General features: G+C 41.3%; 1 protein-coding gene across 2 annotated transcripts in view; it reads left to right on the top strand.

The window, feature by feature from the left end:
• The window catches only part of galnt2 (UDP-N-acetyl-alpha-D-galactosamine:polypeptide N-acetylgalactosaminyltransferase 2), a 96795-nt gene that overhangs the window by 37135 nt on the left and 38216 nt on the right, over window positions 1-21444 (top strand). For both annotated transcript variants that reach the window (XM_072678431.1, XM_072678432.1), the window contains exons 2-3: window positions 13444-13531; window positions 19935-20088. In XM_072678431.1, coding sequence (XP_072534532.1) covers window positions 13444-13531; window positions 19935-20088 — 242 coding nt within the window. The remainder of the gene's footprint in view (window positions 1-13443; window positions 13532-19934; window positions 20089-21444) is intronic.

Genomic DNA, 21444 nt, shown 5'->3' with positions numbered 1-21444 from the left:
TTGCATCTTGCTAACCAGCTAGAGGCCCCGCGCAACCAAAGGGAAGGGTCTCGCATGATGCGTTCAGTCACACGCTGTGTTTCTGGATTCATTTGTGCAGCTCTGCTCAATTAATTGTGCAGTAATTAAAATGTTGAAATTTTGGCCACCACAGTTAATAACTCCAGTTATTTAATAAATAAGAGCGTTCGGTTGGGTAGGACGGTTCCAGCTCCACCATCGTGCATGTTTACAGCCAGCGGTTGGAGTGTACCAACAAATCTTAGGCCTTTAGATATTCCCCGTAAAGCTGTAGCTATGAATTCTATGAGTTCTCTGGCTTAATCAAATGTACAGCTTCTCTCCTTGTTAAGTGCTTGATGTGCACTGAAACTAAGAGGCTAATGTAGCTTACAAGAATGCAAGCTTATAGCCCAACATTGTGTATTCTTACACACTCTCACACCGTTCCCCCTCTGAACGGTACTGCATAATCTCACATAGACTTGCTTAAGTCATTTCTGGCACTCAGTATCCAGTATCCACAGTATCCATACCAATGTACAAAAGTATGTTGTATACCAACGACGATAGTAGTGCTGGGTGAGCGATATATCAGAAAAAAGATGATAAACAACTTCATAATATAATATTTTTTCTTTTTTTCTGACCTCTAATCAGAACGGATAAAGAATCAGATCAGCTATGCCATCAAACATGCTGCCACATCCTAAGCCACTAAATTTCACCCTGTACATTGCTCTGAATCTAATTAACCCAGACTATTCATGTTCTCTTTATAATGTATGTACTTGCAAAACATGTAATTGTCCAGTGATAAAAGTAAAACTGCTGCTTTCTGATATGTTTTATGCTCTGAAAAACATATTGTAGATGTCATTCATCAGAAGATTAAAATATCAACCTACTGCCCAGTACTGGCCAATCTTGAGGCCTACATTTTGTATTTATATTTGTATTTTGTGTGTGTGTGTGTGTGTGTGTATATATATATATATATATATATATATATATATATATATATATATATATATATATACACCTTATATTATTGTTTTTATATATATATATATATATATATATATATATATATATATATATAATCACACATCAGTGTGGGAAAACTGATGTTTTCTGAGCAGATCTGGATATTGTCAGTACTTCTGGAACACTGACCAACTTGGCAGAGCGTACTTAGTTTAGGTGTACTGGATATGGTCTGATTGTGCTGATGGGGTTTCATAGGATTTTTAAGTGTGCTGCCATTAGCTGTGTTTTCATTCATTCTGTTTGATCAGATATTGTGAAAATGTCCTAATATTGTGAATTTAATGCCATATTGCCCAGTTCTACTGCATAATACTACTGAATTGAGCTGTTCTTATTAAACTGGAAACAGTCATGGAGTTCTACTACATGAGCTAGTCTACAGGAGATAGCTTAATTCGATCAAGGTTGAATGCTCTAAACATACAGTTTGCACAGTTTTACCCTGGTGACTATAAACCTTCATTACTTGTTAGCTACATTAGCCTCTTGGACAAAACTAAATAACCGCCATTTACTCTGCATTCTGCTGGGATTTTTAGAGGAGGTTTAAGATCAACCTTGTTTTTGGGAAGCCAGTCCTTTCATTTGAGAGCTCCCCCTTCAGCAATGCTGACGAAGCCTCAAAGTCTGTAGGTTTATGGTGAACTTTTAAATGATCCCGATTAAGGAAAACTGAATGTATTGTTGTAAGCTGCGTTAGCGTTGTAGCTCTTGTGCAAAAGAACCAAACTTCAGACAAATAGGTTTTGGCTCTCTGACCTAGAAAGCTGTTCATTTATTATTATTATTATTATTATTATTATTATTTTGCTTTAAATAAGTACTCCTTGGCTCACCCAGGAGTTTAGGATTTAGGACCCTGTTTGTATACTTACTTTTATAGGGACCTAGTCGGAAGCTCACCTGCACTTCAAGCTTAGGCCAGAAAACTGCAATCAATTCCAGTCACGCTGGAGAGGTTTGTGTCACAGCGGCTATAAAGCCCTAAAGAGCTCTTCTGCAGTGAGAGTTGGGAATTGAGACCGTGGCCTGTCAGGCTCAGCAGGACTCCGCTTGACCCTCTGACTGTGCTTCTGCGCCTCTGAGCTATTGTTAGTGGGCCAGGTGCTCTTCATTAGCCATCTCAGCTTGGCAGCCAGCCAAAGTTTCATTTCCTTTTTCTGTCAGTCAGGAGGACCACCTACAGCCCCCCCCCCCCCCCCCCCACACACACACACACCCAATCGCATCCATACGCCTGAGCTGCTGTTTGCCGCGCGCTTGCATACATTGTCTAGTAGAATGTAGTGGCTAACACCAGTACCCCCACATGCTAGGCTGTGGTTCATTTCCCTGCCAGTTCTTGGGTGAGATGCTCCTTATGCTGCAGTTTGCTTCCTCTGTAACACGATTAAAGCGCAAGTCTCTCTGGATGAGAGCGTCTGACAAGTGCAGTAATGTGCAAGTTAATCACAAGTCGTGAGGACGCTTCTTACTAGAGGCTAAATACGTCTGGGAGAAAAGGGAATCTTCTGCTTGCATTGGCAGAGTTACAAGCCCTTCTGCCCTGAAATACAGCCACCAGAGATGCCACAGATGTGGCTCTTCAGTGAGCAATGAATGAGGTCCAAGATAAAGCAGGTTCATTTTGGCAGTTGGTAAAATCGAGTGGTATGCAGAGCTTTAATCCAGTCAGCAGATGATGAAGAGCTGTGTGTTATTCTCTGATGACTATTGTGATTTTCCCTTTTCTTTTATGATCTTATTTTCTGAGCCTGATTTATGTAACAGCTTGGCTGAAACTCCCTCTGAGACTGTTGTGAAGGTGTTGTTAAAATCCCCTGTGTCATGCAGCCTGGCTCATCATATTTTGTATGAGATAAGCTTGATTATTAAATCTGCAGGGACTGGTGTGAGTCCAGATTGGAATCTAGTTTGTGATGATCATTTGATCCAGATGTTTAGCCAAACGCTTCAGTCGTCTGTAGATGTTTACCTGATGCTGCTGTATGGCATGCTTGGAACGTATGTGTTAGACTGGGTTCCCACTCTGAATTTTAACACTGATGTTTGCACTTTGTATAATTCAAACCTTCAGTGGTGTTTTACGAGATAGCACACCTTCACATTTGTCATTAAAGGGCCCACAAAAGCCCCCCTAAGAGTCTCTTTTGGAGCATTTTATACAGGCAAATTTGAGATCACTACCCTTTCTTTCCCTTGGAAATAAACAGTTAGTATGGTATTGTGTAATGCATGTGAACACAGTCAGGTCCATAACTATTTGGACTGTGAGAGCACTATTTTTAGTTATTATCCAGGTTTCTACATTGATTACTAATAAAACATGGTCTAACTGTTAGCCGAGTCACACTTACAGACAGTTTAGTCAGATTATGAACACCGTTGAACTACATGAATAACGCGCAAGTATTTGTACTGTTCACATCTAAGCACTTGAGCACATAAACAGCCACAGTGCAGGCTAGAAAAAGTAAGTAAACCTCAGTATGAAGAAGTATTGGACAAAAGGAGTTACACAAGTGCGTCAAACAGTACAGCTGCTTGTGTGTTCATTTATTTGTGTAGTAATTGTCACTTAGACAAGAATCGGACATCTTTGGACTGAATGGGCTGGAGGGTGATGGCAGTGTTTTAGAACTTTTAAAGCAGCATTATGCGAAAGATGGCATTTCTTCCCCATACAGCTGGGAAGTCGAATTCATACTTTAAAGGACACACATTTTACATGCATTTCTGGGCAAGCTGAGAAATCCAGAGCTGTCATGGAAAGTGAGGAAAGCATGTGACGTGGACTGAGGCGGTAAAATATTATTACAGAATTTTACATAATAATAAGACAGTGCTGCGCAGGTCTTGTGAGCGTAGTCCTGCCTACTTCACCAGAGTTAGCATCAGTATGCTCAGCCCGGCGGTGCTGCTCTCCCTTCTACAAGTCAGTGGAGCATCACAATGAATTTGAAGCTGCTATTTTAATGTAAAAATGCTACATATTATTGCTTTAACAGCATTTAAACGCAGCATCGCTTTTAAGAGGTTTTTGGTTTTGGTATGATCTGGACATTCTGGGGCGTCCACAGCAGGAAAAGGTCAACAGCTGCTTCATTTCTGGATCTGAAAATATCGTCCCATGGAAATCCAATTGAACACTTAAAACAAAAGAGTTGCAGAAATGTTCTGTTTCGGCTGTCATTCATTAGGACATGACTGTAGTTCCCGCTAACACATTGGCTTCTGTTCACACGCGAGCCCTTTCAGTAATTTCCTAGGGCGTTTTACTAGATCTCATGCAGGTTAATTGCTATGTCTGTCTGTCTTATAAGGATTTCAACTCCAGCTTGCGTTCACACTTCCAGCTCCTTCCTGTTTAATTAGTGCTATATTCCCTGGTAAAAACGCACGTGAAAGGGGCTTAAGAGTGTACACCATGCCGATATCAGCTCTAGGCAGCTCTAGTCAGGAGGAGTCTGACTAATGCTGAGTGCAAACAGGTGGAGTTCACTGCTAATGCTGGCATTAGGTCTTTTTTTTTTGTGTGTGTGTTGTAGGTTGTGGTGGTTTGGGCTAAAAGATGGAGACTGTGTGTCTGAGCAGCATACAGTGAGTCATGAGCTCAGAGACTTCAGAGCAAGGACGCATCTCGCTTGAAAGGCAGTTTCATCCTGAAAACAACAGCGCACTGTGTGGAGCTGGATGTTTCTCAGAATTGAGGGTGTTGGAGTTGAGGTTTTGTGCCGTTTCGTCCTCTGCCACATTCGCTACGGGCGTTATGGTAATAAATGACAAATATTTTCCATCCATTCACTGCTTTCTACCACTGCTTTGTGGTTTAAAAGTTCATTAAAATTGTCCTTGTAACCTGGACCAGCAAGAAATATGCAAGGCAGGCGGTGGCTGTGTACGGAGAGCATGTTTTCGAGAGCACGAATGGGGATAAATGCACAGGCGAGGTCAGCCGTCCTGTACAGACAAGCAGAGAGAGAGAGAGAGGTCTGTGCATGTCCTGCATGCCCTCCAAGTTCAGGCCCTGCTAGTCTGGATACCTGAGAAGGGTAGGTTTAGAAGATTTACAGCCTTTGAGGCAACTAGCAGTTGCATTCACGGGTGTTTTGGGTTTTCTCACCCAGACTGATGTGCTGTGTTTATATTTCTGTAGGAAAAACAACACACTCAGTGCAGTTCTGAGCTAGACCTGTCATTATCATGAGATCTTTACATTATCTGGAAGGTTCTTTTGTAGTGAAAAAGAGGTTCTTTAAAGTTTAAACGCACACGTCTCACTTTATGTTTAAAAATAAAGTCTGCAGCTCTTTTGATCATGTGTTAAGTGTGATATGATCAAATGATGCTTGATCTCTGGACCATATGCCTGCTTACATAATCTCCCTCTTGCTGAGTGAGGCTGCAGGTAGGGATGTCTAGATTCAGTGGGGTTATTTCTTTGTTTGTTTGTTTGTTTGTTTTTATGTGATTAGAGTACCTTAATGTTAAATATTGGCTGATTTGATTAAGTCAGATTTTTCTGTATTGTATAATAATAATAATAATAATAATATTTATTATAATTTATTATTATTATTATTATTATTATTATTATTATTATTATACCATTTAAGATTAGGCAAGATGGGCTTTGTTTTAGTAATAGTGTATAATAATATATGTATTATAAAATATTATATTAATTATATATATATATATATATATATATATATATATATATATATATATATATATATATATATATATATTATTATTTTTTTAACGTGTTTAAGGCCTTATAATACAGTCTTAACATTTGGCTCCTAGTTACTTTTTGCCAACTACTCTTGTGAAAAAACTATTTAGTGGTGTTGAGTCTTGTGTACATCTAGTGTAATCGTGTGTACATTAGCCTACTCTACTCTGTGAAAGTGATGTGCAGGGCTGGTTTCAACCCAAAGAAGGGTGTGTGGTACTTCCGCTGGTTTCTACAATCGCTTTTAGAGAGAAAATTTGATTCACTATGTGTTGATATCTGATGATTTTCAGCCAAAATATGCAATCAGTGATTGGCCGATGTGCCTCCAGTGTGGCTGATCAGATCATATTCATACTTTTTTTTTTTTTTTCCAGCCTCTGTATATTAGAAGTTAAAAAGTGTAAAGTTTAAACACCGGGAGGATAGTTGTGCTACTTTTGGTGGCACTCTGAGTTCAATGAATCATTTTAAACGGGCCTGTCGCAGCAGATATTTGAGTTATTTAAAGTGAAATCAGTTATTAAAACTCCGGTAGAGAGCTTCTTTTTCGGTGCTGTGTGCGTTTTTTTTCCTGGCCCATTTGATTATGTTGGGCTGTCTCAATATGAAATGCACTGATGAAAAATGGTGGTGGTTTTCTGTGGCCGCTTACCTCCGGTCGGGATTCTGTTTTTCAGAGCGAGTGTTTTGCTCCTGTCATGGCACTGTTCTGAGAAAACTCATTTGTTCCACTCTGTAGCACTCAGTAATGAAGGGATTAAACAGAGCCTTTTTTTTTTTTTTTTTTTTTTTTAAGTGCAAAGCAACATATTCGCGGTTTTGGATCTGATGGCGTCGATTGCTGAAGCAGTACAATACGCCATCTTTTTATTTATTGATTTTTATCAGTCGAGTCTGTAAACATCTTAAAGACTTTATGATGGTGCTTCCTTTCTGCAAAGCTACTAAAACTTAATTTGCTGCTTTAAAATGTATCTGCATGGTTCCAGTGCATTCATGGGCATATTAAATTAGACTTTTAAAGAGGGACATCTCTGATGCTCAAGGCCTTTAAAAAAATACATGGCGAGTAAGTCAGTTTTCTCTGTAGCCTCGTTAAGCTTCTTGGAATATGGCCTGTGAAAGGATTTCTTCAGAAGCCCTAGCTTCATCTGAAATCGTTTTAGATTAGGGGCTGGGTAGATGCCCGGTCTGTGGATGTCCTGATGGCACTGTGGTCATCAGTTTAGCGGAGTGGTCGTTAGTGCTCGAACACCTGCGCCACATTCAAAATGTTCAGGTGTGGAGCTTTGCAGCAGCACAAGAGAAGTTTCATTTAGAAAAGAAGTTTTTTAAATAAAGAAATGCAAAAAAAAAAAGTCCCAAATAACAAAAACATTTTTTTTTTTTTTTTAATCTTTGATTTTTCCCTTTTTCTCCATGTTTTGTACTGCCAATTAACCCACCTGTACGTAACTCCCCCTAGCACTAGCAATGCTCCCGATACCAGGAGGGTAAAGGCACGTCTCCTCTGATGCATGCAAAGTAAGCCACTGCCTCTTTTCTCCAACACGGTCAAAAGCAAAGCGTCGGGTCCTGATCTCATTCGCACCAGCTAATTGACCCGTGTCAGCCATTAACGCTTAAGAGTGAGGAGGGGAGCGAGCACAGCCAGTTATGCTGTCTCTGATTCCGGCTGCTGATGGCAATGTGAAATGGTTTTCAAGGATTCGACTCGCAACCCTCAGGCCATAGTGATGGTGCATTAGCAAATTTTTTTTGTTTTTATTTTATTTAAAAAACAAAACAAAAACTGAGTTTACAGCAGTACACTTAAAGCAAGCCTTATTAAGACCAGAAGTCTGGACCACAGCAGTTTTAATGATTGTTCTTCACTGCTATTCAGTGCAAGGCTAGGCTGCATTAAAGTTCAGTATGCCCTTTCACGATAATGTACATTTACACTTATCTGCAGAATTATTGCGATAAGCAGTATATTATTGGGAGCCGAAAGCTATAAGTTGCACCCTGCAGTTTTTTTTTCTACTTGATGATGAGTGTTTAATATTACTGAATTCTTGTGTTATAATATTTCTATTTTTTTTTACCAAAATGTCTTATTGGCATCTTTCTTCTGGACAATCTTGTCCCTTTTACTCTCTATTAAATTTAATGTACCTGTGTGTACTTCATTTGCATGAATCCCAGCAAACCAGTTTTCTAGCATTAAAATAATGCATCTGTTGTTCAATAATGGTTGTATTCTTAAATACTCTAAAAAGTGCAGTATATTGTACATTTTTTAAATTAAGCTATTTTTTTCTACAATTGTTTGCTGTTTTTTTTGTACTTTAAACTATTGCGTTTCAGGTTTCAGTCCAGTGCTAGTGTTCAGACAGATAGTGTCTTTAGTGAAGAAAGGAGTGAAGAAATTATTCCATATATAAAGGCCTTTAGTTTTTGGACGCCATTGGCAGATATATTTAGGTGAGTCTGCAGCTTGGGTGTTTCCACATGATCACTGAAGATGATTCCAGTGCAGTTTCCTCAACCATGCCGTGCAGATGAAGTGCAATGTCTGGATCACTCTGGTACAGAGTGGGGGAATCTAGTAGAAAGCTGTAGTCCAGGAAGGCAAAGTCCACTACGTAAAGTGTCAGCAGAGAGACGTACACAGGCATGCATGTCCAACAGCACAGCGGAGACATCGAAAGCAGCAGGGGGCAGCCCTGTTTTTACCCTGCTGAAAGCTGACCCTTGTGGGCAATCATTGAAGTCAATAATGCAGGGCCCCCTGAGTGGTCCAATAAGCGAAGAAGGTTGCATCCTATCGCTTGGACCCCAGTTCGATTCCTAGTGAAGCTGCAGCCATCCAAGGTCGCAAGTCACAAAGAGCAAATCTGGCTGTGCTCCCATTGGGTGGGATGGATGGTTGGCTTTGCTCCTATTTGGCAAAACAGCAAAATATTAGGACTTGTATGTTACGTCACGCATACTGAATCGAGCTGTTTAGCTGCACTGTGTGTGAGTAAAGCATGAAACATGAGCAGCTGAAGCATGAAGCGCTTTTATAGTGACTGTTAATGAGATCAGGCCTCCTTTGTAACTAGTAACCGAATAGACCAGATCTGGTCTTTATTGTGCTGTATTTCTGCATCTTGTAATTCAGTGTAAAATTGTAGTATGAAGGTCTTGGGGTTCTGGTTATATACAGTGTAATATTCGAGCACTCTGGAATAAATTTTGTTGAGTGAAATGTCTAACGTCTACAGAGAACGCAGCGAAGTGTCTACAGTTCAAGAAATTTATAAATATAGTTTCTGAAGAAAATGATGAAATATGACAGTTATATTATATATGAGTTAAATATTATGTACAAAGGTTATGTTACATTTTCTATGTTTTGTTTCCAACCTGTTAAATTCCATAAATAAACAGAAATGGTGCTCTAAAATTTGCATAAATGTTTGTTTGAGGTGATGTATTTTACTTACCAGATGACACTTGAAGCATATCACATCTGAACTGGGTTTCCCAATCTTTTGCACGACTAGTGGTATAGCGTACATCAATGCTGTTTAAAAATAAATAAATAAATAAAATAGGCTGTCTCGAAATTCAAAATCCAAAATGATAACTTTAAAGAAAACAGCAAAATATATATATATATTCGTCTATTGATTATGAATTGAATTCTTCACACAGAATAAAGGACTATTTTCTAAAAACTGTTTTTTGTTTTGTATTTTTTATTTTGTTTGTTTTTGTTTTGTGTTTGACAGCAATGTTATTCCCAATCTATTCAAACGTTTGAAACCATCTGAAATTCTCTGGTCACTCTAGAGTTGATCGAAATGCTAAAGATTGGCTCATTTCAATCATCTGTACAATCAGTCGCTTTCAGACGAGCCCCCAAGCTTTTGTCTGAGGACTCAAATCAGGGTTTGATTTGGGCTGCAATCATTGTCCTTTAAATTGCATTAACATCTGCTTTGTAACCCCAACCCCTAATGTTCCCGGTGTTTGCGCTCACCCCTTGCTTGAGGGCAAGCCACACTTTTTCATGAGGACGTTGTTCCTATGTCCTATCTCGTCTCAACTGAGTGTTTCTGAATGTTGACGACTGTGGAAAAACCAAGCCGGCCACATTATTGCATTCCACAGTGTTCTGTTGGTTGAATCATCTGAACTGGGATATAAATGGCTTTTTCACTTTCTGCAGAATATAAATAGCTTAAAATGATGTTCCATTTCAAATGAATGGGCTTTGCTTGCACCTCCTGGAAGAGGCCATCTGCAGTACTTTTGTTTAGTTTTATTAGCTGCATAAATGCATGATTATAAACTTGAAGGACACAGTATGAGGTAGGATGCACTGCACAGTTGTGCAGTCACAAGTGCATTGATGACCAGCTTAAATATGAAGTCAAATACAATATAAACAAATTGTGTCTCGTAACTCCGTGTCTTTTGCCTACACAGCTGAACTGTTTTGGGAGTTTGATCCCCTGGAGGGTTCCTGGCAGGGCCTGGGGATCCAGATGCTGAGGCTGAACAGTGTTTGGTTGTGACTGTGCAACAGATTTCGCCCGAGCTGTGTGTTTATTTTCCTGCTGTCCTTGGCCATGGGCCTTTTCTGCCTCCTTTGAGTTATTACCAGCCCTGTGTCTTGTTGCATGCTTACTCTTTGGTTGTTTGTTACCCATTGGCTTGGCCCTTACCCCTCTGCCAGCATACCCATATTTTCTACCATTTGTTATCAGCTGAGGCTGCATGAAGAAGTGATTGCTTTTCTGCAGCCAAAGCCTCCTGCAGACCAGGTAATCTTCACCAGCTTTCTGCTGGCTGTGGACCGTGGTATGCTCTGGCTTTGGGGAAATCCTGCCTGCTCGTGCTGTGATTTAGCATTTTGTTTGTAGCTTATGGATGGCTGTAGTTTACTTTAGTGCTGATGGGGTGTGTGTTCTGATTAATCCAAGCTGTTTGGCATCATTTGTTTATAATGGAAAGAGTAAGAGATTCATATATACTGAAAAGTACTCCCTCAGGAATGCCTTCACTGGTGCACTTGTTCATGGCCTGAAGATTGGTGGCATTAATGTTATCGGGGTAATGGGTTATTGTTTGCCAGGCAAACGTTGAAGGGCCTGAATCTTGTAAAGCAAATTTCCTTACCGGTGTTTGACCCCTTGAATCCTAGGTTTGTCATTCAGTTATTAATCCTAATACAGAAAATATTGTGAATAATTTGGCAACTGTTGACTTTTGTATATCTTATGGAGTCCCACAGGGTTCTATTTTGGGACCTATGTAGTACTAATATTGAGTTGGTCCCCCTTGTGCCACCTCTGGCCATTCAAGGCTTGGACTCCACAAGGCCTCCTGGCCTATTACAGCGTGTCCTGTAGTATCATTAAAAAAAAACATGTTCTACACAGTGAAGCTCAGTGGCCTCAGCATGGCACCACTGTCCCTGTGTTTGTACTGGATTTGACAGATAAGTGGGGCTGACATGATGCTGTATTAATGAGTAAATATTGGGCAATGATACTGGACTGGCTGTATACAGGACACTTTGGCAAACGGAACTTAAATATAAAAGGTATTTGCTTTGTTAGCCTCCTTTCACCCTGTTCTTCAATGGTCAGGACCCCACAGGACTGACCACCACATAGCTGCTATTATTATATGGGTGGTGGGTCATTCTCAGCACTGCAGTGACACCGACATGGCGGTGGTGTGTTAGCAGTGCGTGTTGTGCTGTTACGAGTGGAAACAGCAAATGCAGCAGATCTTCTGGAGTTTTTAACTTGACATCTACAAGATGGACCAGCCAGGTAGGAGTGTCTAATAGAGTGGACAGTGAGTAGACACCGTGTTTAAAAAGTCCAGCAGCACAGCTGTGTCTTATTCATGCGTACCAGCACAACACGCACTGCTAACACATCACCGCCATGTCTGTGTCACTGCAGTGCTGAGAATGACCCACCACCCAAATAATGCCTGCTCTGTGGTCAGTTCTGTGGGGTCCTGACCATTTGAAGAACAGGGTGAAAGGAGGCTAACAGAGTATGCAGAGAAACAGATGGGCTGCAGTCTGAAATGACAGAACGACAAAGTGCTCCTATATAGTTAGTGGAGTTGATATAAAGGACAATGAGTGTAGAAAGGAGGAGGTGTTGATGTTATGGCTGATCAGTGTGTATGTGGAGTTGGTTAGTTTGTATAGTGTATTAAGTGCCTTCTGTGCTGTTGTATGCACTTTTGAATGAACCACACATTAGGATGATGGCAACCCATATAAAGGATAGAAGGCTCCCCTTTTTGGCAACGAGACAAAAAGAAGCAAGGCATTAAACATCTGTGGGATTCTGACTGGAGAGATCAGGCCTGAAGGGTGGGGCTTCTCTTTGCTTTGACTTTTAAATCGCACTTCTGCAGTAAACTTTCATCTCAGGAACAGAGGTAGATCTGTGAGAGGCTGACTCATGCTTTTGTTTTTGTTCTTGTAGACTTTGCTTCTTTACTGGATTACCCAAAAAACTACCAGAAGACTGCAGCGTGTTGAAAGTGCAGCAGCTGAAATACTAATGAGTACTTAAGGAGTGAATGTCTTGACTGCGTTAGATAATGAGAAGACGGTTTATTTATGATTAGATTTTTATCTCAAACTCCCTGTGACCTGGGAGATTAGTAGGGCTGTATTAACACACACTCTCAGGCTCTAGACGTTTGACATTCTGTATGGCTTCATTCTTTGCTCCTTCAATTCTCTACTATATTAACTGGCTTGGCTCCTTCAGCTCTCAAATAAAGTAAAACCCTGAGAATCACAACCTGAAGAATTAAAATAAGCCCAGTTTACTCCAGTATGCTGCCTAGATTTCATCACTGATCAGTGGTTCTACTCTGAATGGGAAATGGGAGGTATAGTGTGATTTAAAAGGAGAGGAATCGGACAGCACTCCTGAACTATCTAGTATATTTATTTGATAAATACACACGTTTCGGTGCTACGCCTTCCTAGCTACACAGAGGAAGCTGAGGAAGGCCTAGCCTTGTATGTTATCTGTGAGTCATGACCTGTCAACACCCTGTCTAATAACAGGCGTGGGCTAGAGGGGTATAAGACCCTTTCATTGAGCTGTGGAGCAGTGGAACTGTGTTCTCTGGAATGATGGTTTGTGCTCCATCCAATATTTTTGGGAGGAGTTTGGGAGTTGACCTCACTAATCCTGACCTCACTAACGCTCTTGTCTCTGAATGCAATCAAATCCTCACAGCAATACTCTTTCAAGAAATTCTTTAATGGCATTGCACAACTGACTATTTGAAACCCCTTTATTTTGAAGATTGTATGGCCCTCATGTTTGTATGAGCTAGGAATTGGAGTTTTTTTTATTCCCTGGACAGTAGAGACAGCTACTCCAACAAGCTGGATCCACTTTTTTATTTATTTATTTATTTATTTTATTTCCTTGGTTTTGGATGAAAGTAATGAGCAGGCCATATACTGTACATGTCAGACATGCTGTTTGCAATGTACAGTTCTATTAGAAATGTATGTGTGGTGCTAGGTTAAGCTGTTGTTGCTGGTCTTGCTGTTGCAGATGTTCTAAATATATTCCTTGTATTTTTGTGTTCTACAAAGACGTGTGTTTTTTGTGTTACAGGATGACTGGAGTGGGTTAAACTCCAACAGAATTCAAGCAAACATCAATGCAGATGACCGAGCCCATAGCATGGAGACACTTCCCCCTGGTAAGAATGCAAGAATGCTTGTGTGTACTGTTGGGACATATCCAACATTTCTTACATTTCTATAAATCTCCTCCTTTCTTACATTTGCATTAATGGCATTAAGCTGGATAAGCACACTTATCCAGAGCGACCTGCATGTGAATCATGTTACACAGGTAGGAGAATGTAGTGTTAGGAGTCTTGCTTAAGGACTCTTATTGGTGTGCGGCTCTGTGTCCTGCACCAAAGTGGTGGAACGAGCTTCCTCTGGGTGTCCGAACAGCAGAGTCGCTCACTGACTGAAGACCCACCTCTTTCAAGAGTACTTGCAGAAGAGTAGTGTCGAGTATTGGGGTCTCCATACTGACTTTTGTGCTTTGAGGTATCTTTTGGATCCTAGTCTAAACAAACTAGCTAAGGGTATTCTTAAGTAAACAGTGAAACACCTTTTGTAAGGCACTCTGGATAAGGGCGTCTGCTAAATGCCTTCAAAGTAAAGGTAAAGGTAGTGTGGTGTGCGTTACCCGGCTGAAGAATTGAGCCTCTTATTTTAAATGGGGAAGGCAGTATTGTAACCCACTTCTCTATTTGTGTAGCATGGTTGGCCTGCCTGGCCAACAAATTGAACTCTAGACCGCCACAGGGAAGGTGGAGTTCTTGCCCGCTACACTGCACCAACTGCCAGTGTTTTGATGTACTTGTGTGAACATACCTGAGCCAGGTACTGAGCTAGAGCAAAGCAGACATGTGAACTCGGTTGGGGGTCTTTGAGGACTAGGTTGAAAGTCTTGTTTTTTTTTGTTTTTTTTTTGTGGTGGGCTTGTACAGACTAGGGTCTTTGCTGATTTGCCATTCATTTGCCTGCAGCCTTTTCTGTGCTGTGTGTGATGTCACTCAGGAGGATGAAAAACGCAGCATGTTGCCACCATCCCCCGGCTGATCACCCAGGCAGAAACTCCAGCCCTCGTCTTACCAGTTTGTGAGCTAGCGTGCTCAACCCAGAGCCGATCCAATTTACTGAGTCTTAAGCCTCAGGTTCTGGCATATGCTGACTTTTTCGAGTCTTTGCTGCCATTCTCGCTAAAGCTCTATATGGTTGAGATGTAAATTGGTGTGTTTTTGCTTCCCGAGGTGACGCCCGTTCTCTCTGGCACTGAGGCCCGCAGAGAGCTGCTCCAATTAATTCAACGTAAACTTTAAACTGCGACTGGTGGGGTGTGTGGAAGTGTGGAAGCAGATTTATGCATTGTGATGTACTCCCCATCTGTTGCTGTGCTTTAGGCTTCAGTTTCAGGGGATTATCAATAGTCAGTTTTGTCTTTCTCAGATCCTTTTGTTATTTAGGTCACAGAACAGGCAGCTGAATTTCTGCAGAGTGAGGAACTCGCACAGCAGCACCTCATTTCCGTTGCAACAATTGAGATTAGATTTGTGAAGCGAGGTCAAATCTTTTTCATTAAAGGAGAGGGTAGATTGTCTTACAGGATAGGCCCCGCATTCGACGTTTGTTTGTTTGTTGAAGCCGTTCTTTCGCGTTCTGAGGGTCTACTGATCTTCATACACATGTAGCTTTTCTGTGGCTTAGAAGGAAAAAGAAAAATAGGAATGCACTGATGGGGAGGTTGTGAAGCGGTGCAAAGAGATGATCTGTATTAGCATTGGCAAGTAACTAAAAAAGTAATTCACACATCATCTTCACACTCACTCAATCTCTATAATGAACACGGTTCTTCATGGAACCCAAAGTGGACCTTCTGTGGCATCGCCACAAAGAACCATTTGAAGCGTCCATATTGACATTGACAAATGTCATTTTGGAATTTCCGTCAAATCCATTATTTATTTACTTATTTATTTCTTTATTTATTTTTCTATTTATACTTTTTAAAAAATCTCTGCTGAAAGATATTTCAAAGTTTTTGTGCAAATTGAGGCTGACCAATGTAATCAGCTTCCGACTCCAACCACGGCACCTTTCTATGTGCAGATAAGGGCACTTGGATTTAGATCATGCAAGTTAAGCATTGTTTGATTTATTTGTTTAATTGATAGCAATCAGTCCCCAGTTATAAAAGTAACAGTTTTGTGTAAGACTCTACAGATTGTTTATTAATTCATTATTCTTGGTAATGATGCACCTAAATCCAACTTTCTTCTGAATTATAAAAAAAAAAAAAAGATTTGTCTCTTATTTAGAACCCTTCACAACAATAAGTGGACACGGGGCCGTGATCGAAATGGCTCCCCATTGACATTTTAGGGCACTAATGACCGAATCCTAAAGTGGAATTTGAACAGGATTTTGAGGGTGCTATAATCTCCCACAATGCACCTGTAATTTATAGTAAACATAATAGCTCAGTATATCAGCTGAATATGGACCAGAATGCATTGTAAGTCTTGTTACTAAACAACAGAGTTTAATAAAACGGAGCTTTGAAACGACTTCAGCTCATATAAACAAGTGATGGTTACAAGCTGCCCGACGCCGCAAAAATCTCTGATATTTCACCATGTAGTTCGTTAATGAGAGGCTGATTGCTCAGGCTTCTACGCAACATGGTGGCCTTATTCAGAGATTAGTCCATCAACAGAGAGCTTTACAGCTTTTACTGATTCAGAATTCAGTTCAAGTGTGAACAGAGATTTTAACACTTCTCAGACACTCGCGTGCGTGCGTGTGCGTGTTTTATGTGACCGATGATGATGATGATGATGATGATATGGAAGTGTCAGAATTCACTCGTGTTTAGGCTCTGCTTTAGTAAACTACATAGTCTCATCTTATATGGCACAATACCAATGAGGAAGTATGGATCCGTTTCGGTCATAGTTAGTTTCTGGCCTAGAAGCTCCGATTGTGGCATTTTGTGTTCTGCACAACAGCTAAAAACAAGACACTATTATTATTGTATATAAATATAAACATTTTATATATATATATATTAAATGTATATATTTTAGATAACAAAAACACCAGTTTCAGATTGAAAATGTTGGACCCACCAGTTTAATGCTAGTGCAGGCTAATTATGTAATGCTAAGATATCGTAATTATAACAGTCAGTGTATTCGTTATCTTCAGCATAGGCTCATTTCAAACTGAACTTTTAGTGTGTTAGTTTTTTCTAGAGCTGGGTGATACGATCTCAAATTAATATCATCATTCATTTTCATTTTGCCTCGAGTTTATTGACCAGTTAGCTCAGTGTCTTGGGATCTTCATCACCCGACACTGGGTGGGTGAGGACTTTATTAGCTGGGCAGCTATCTCTTCGCCTCCAGGCCTTGCTCAAGAACACCTCAGCCGTGTTGAGAGAGGGGAATACTAGGGGATCAAACCGATGACCTTATAGTCCCAAACCAGCTTCTCTAACCTTTAGATCACGGCTGCCCCCGTAATCTCATGGATGAACCAGATGGTCCCTTGTTAGAATGTTAGAAAGGTTTACGTTTCTGTGCTCCATGCATTTCTTTTGTGCGTGAGTGTGTGTGTTTTGTATGTGTTTTGTGTGTGTTTTGTGTGTTTTGTGTGCATGTGTGCCTGTTAGTGAGTGCTCGCAGGAAATCTCTTAGTAGGCTCTTTTGAGGTGAAGTGTGAAGGCCACAGGCTAGCGGCTCGGTTTTGTCTTGAGCAGTTAATTACTCTGATGACAGCTCTGTCTCCCGCCGCTGCAGGACGTGCCGTTGACCCTCTTAAGGAAAGCCCTACAGTTACTGTGTGTCAGTGTTTTCACTGTGCTCTCTGTAGGTGTTAAACATGGGACGGATGGCACACTTGGACGCTCCAGCTCTGGCTGGGCTTTGTCATTGTCCGTTTGATCCAACATGCCCAGAATGGCTCTACCTGCTGTGCTGCTGCTATAAGTGCACTCTGGTGTCTTGGTTGGCTGACAGTTGGCGCATCATCTCTCTAAAAGCCTAATATCTGTAGTTTCGGCTTGTGTTGTCATAAATAACAGTCCTTCATCCAGTGTCAGATACCAGATAAGTGTGTGGCTTTTTGCTAGTTTTTGGACCATTGCAAGGATTTGATTGCATTCAGCAACAAGAGAGTTAGTGAGGTCAGGATGTTGGATGATCACCACCCCACCTCATCTCCAACTTCCCCAACTCATCCCAAAATATTGGATGGAGCACCAACCATCATTCCAGAGAACACAGTTCCACTGCTCCACAGCTCAATGCTGGTGGTCTATATACCCCTCTAACTCACACCTGGTATTAGACATGGTGCCAATAGGTTCATCTGTGTCTGCTTCAGACAGTCCTGTACTATTGGCAAAAAAGCAATGAAGAGATGTTAAAGTTGGTCAGCTACACATTGAGCCCAGCACTGGCGGGATAAGTGCCCCTCGGAGAAGCACGGCTTAGTTCCCAGAGGGCCACTTCCCCAAGCCACGCTTTTCTGTGGGGCGCTTTCCCTTGGTGGTGCTCACTGGATAGTTGCCTACCTGCTCATTTCCCCAGGCTTTGAGTGAACCCTTTTCAGACAGTGCCATCTAAGAAAGCCATGGTCAGGAGGCCTGATCCACGTAGCAGCCAGTTTTCCGCTAACTTTCTATAACAGTTTTTGGTGGTGGTATGCTGCTCTCCAGTGTTACTGAGGCACAATAAATAGATTGAAAATTGTCTGCAGGTATCAAGAACCACTACAGTTTCCTGCAAATCCAGCGCCTTACAGCTTAAGGGTTTCAGGTGGCACATGCCCTTGTAAGATGAGTAAAGTTTCCCTAAAAGTGTGTACCGTGTGTTTCTCCCGCATGCACCGAACCGTACGCCCGTGCCTCAAGGATTCTTTGAGCAATAAGAACAACCACTTTTGGGTTCATAAAAAAACATGTCTGTAGAAGAACTGTAAGTCTTTAAATTGATGAAGAACATAAAAGTAACCTAAAAGGTTTCTCACAGTTACACATTTCTATTCCATTCATGGTTCTTTATGGAACCAAAAGCATCACTCAGATAACCCTTATTTTTAAGAGTGCAGTGTTACAGTAGCCCCAGTAGACTGAGGTCACTATCCAGTGTTGGTCAATATTGTGACATTGTGATCAATATTGAGAGCTGTGGTAACCAAACGGGAGCCCAGCAGATCTTGCAGTTTTGACCGTCCAGATGGGAAAAACTCCTGGTCAAAGATCATGCTTTTAACCTTGTGCTGCAGCACATAATCAGCAGATGCCTTTACATGAAGGGGAAATTAGATTCGCTTATGAAAGCAGTCCACTGAAAGCTGCTCTCGGAGGAAAAAAGTTTGATATTCGACTCTTTATTGAACAAGAGCTCGTGTCTTCTGAGTGCTTCTAATGATCTTCTTAACCTCCCTTCTTCTAAAGGTCCTCGTTTTCAAATCAGCATACATCATTATTTAGTGGAGTGTTGTGAGGTGTGGCAGTTTGCTCACTGAAGGCCGGCGCACCATTACTAAAGAACGGTCAAGTGCCAACGGTTAGCGATAATTCATCTTCCACCCTTGTTTAATTTCAGTGCTGTGTCAACAGCTCCAAACGGTAGATAGAGAAGTAGTTCAGTTGAGGTGATGTACACGTGTAGAGGGCCATCCTTCCTGTTTACCTTAGCTTTTTGACAGTGGCCTTGGTCTGTCATGGAGTCATATTGGCTTTCTCCTGGGTGGTTAGCATCAGTGATATGCTATTGTCAGACAGACAGGCTAATTATGATGCCAACAGCAGCTAACACGGCCTCGCTGTAATAATTACAGATAGTCTTTTGTTAAGAGGGATAATGGAATAGAATTCCAGCATATGTTTTATCGGCCTAATTATCGTCTCAACTTCTCATCTTCTCTGATTTATCGATAGTAGAGACAGCTGACGTTCCTCACACTGAAGAGGAAAGTGGACGTATTTGTTTGAGGGAGGAAAAGTCACCATATGCTTGGAAGAGGAATCCTGAATCCTGAACATGGACAGTTTTTGACAGGTTCCTCACAATCGTTTTCTTACTGAAATGTATTGTACACTGTACGAGTAACCATTTCAGCACATTTCAGACAGAGATTAATGAGCAGCTCATGTCTCATCTGCTTGTGTTCACCCAACCTGGCATTAGTCCCCTAACAAATGTGGAGATTTTGTAGACAAGTGTGTTGGACTCGTCACGGTGCTTTTAAACCGTATAGCACCAAGGAAAGTGTCCGCCAGCTTGCTGGTGTCTAATGATGCATCCTGTCATTGTGCTCACACACATTGGAGCAGATTAGTGAAAGTTACCCTCTGTTGCAGGAGCCAGTTCATTTACTTACATGGCCGGCAGCCAATGCAAACATTCAACCTTCCCTCAGAAGCTACAACCGTCTGCTTGCTTAGAGAATTTATGGTGCAAGAAAGTAAGTGCATAGATGTTTACATTATGTACCCTCACATCGTGTGTGTGTGTTTTTCCCATTTGGATTTTTCAGGGAAGGTGAGGTGGCAGGACTTTGACCAGGATCTGTACGTGGGAGCTACAGTGGTGAGGCCGGGACAGGATCCCTATGCCCGGAACAAGTTCAACCAGGTGGAGAGCGACAAGCTCAAAATGGACCGCAGTGTCCCTGACACTAGGCATGACCAGTAAGTCTTCACCAGCCCATTCAGCACAGTTTGTGGTCACTTTTTTCATCTTTGACCAACCACATCTTTGAGAGATGGTACAACACCACGTTGTCTTCTGAAATCTTCACCATCAGCAGATCTCAATCCGAAACTACTCAGCTACTATTTACTACTTTTTATTTTTTTAACCAAGATACTTTTAAAGTAGCTCTTCAACAGCTTGCATCATTTTCTGTTAAAGTCATCATGATGTTTCAGCCTGTGTGGCCTTCATCATATGTCGCTTTAAGACACAGGACATGATCTCCACACTGCACAGTTGGACAGTTAATTTATCCACACAGTTGGAATCATTAACAATGATTAGAAGTGAGAAGACTTCATGGAACATGATCAGAGAAAAGTAACATTACTGGTGGAAGTTCAAGATGTCCACCTAACATCCATTTCAATCAACCCGACAAATGCAGGCACAGACTGTAGGGGGGCTGTTCTAGCTCATTTTCAGCTAAATTGGCTATATTTATTTGAAGTGCTTCACTTAAGATGAGTTCCACTGTGTCCGAGCATTTGTGCTCTAATGAATGCTCTCAGCTACTTGTAGGTTGCTAGGTTGTACCTAAATAAGTAATGTCAATATAATAGGACTATCTGGAGATGATAAACATGAACCTGTTGGCACCATGCCTAAGGCCAGGTGTGAGCCAGAGCGGTATAAAGCCCCCCTCCACTTTGAATTGTGGAGCAGTGGAACTGTGTTCTCTGGAATGATAGTTGATGCTTCATCCAATAGGATGAGTTGGGGAGTCCAACTCCTGACCTCACTAACGCTCTTGTCGCCAAATTTGATCAAATCCTCACAGCAAAACATGATAAACTCCATTTTAATACCATTGATTTAGGAAGAAACAATGGATGAGCAGGTGTCCCAATACTTTGGTCCATGTACTTTTAACTTCACTTTTAATGCATTATTCAGAGCGAATTACAAAAGTTACTCAGAAAATACCCTTAGCTAGTTTATACAGGCTAGGATACAAAAGATACCTCTAAGCTTAGCTGCTACTAAACCCAAAAGTCTGTATGGATACCATAATACTCGGCACTACACTTCGCCCAAGTACTCTTGGAAGAGGTGGGTCTTTGTGTCTGTGTTTGAAGACAGCAAGCTGTTCAGACACCCAGGGGACGTTCGCTCCACCACTTCGGTGCAGGACAGAAAAAAAGCCTGTATGCTTGTCTTTCGTGGATCTTAAGGGATGGCGGGTCGAGCCGAGCCATACTTGAAGCTCGAAGGGTCCTTGGTACCAAGGCTTTTGACCATTGCCGTCCAGTACGGAGGGGCTGGTCCATTCTTGGCTTTGTAGCAAAGTG

The sequence above is a fragment of the Salminus brasiliensis genome, chromosome 4 (genome assembly GCF_030463535.1).
Source record: "Salminus brasiliensis chromosome 4, fSalBra1.hap2, whole genome shotgun sequence".
Lineage (NCBI taxonomy): Eukaryota > Metazoa > Chordata > Actinopteri > Characiformes > Bryconidae > Salminus > Salminus brasiliensis.
The sequence above is the reverse complement of the archived record's forward strand: the minus strand, read 5'-3'. Positions and strand labels throughout refer to the sequence as shown.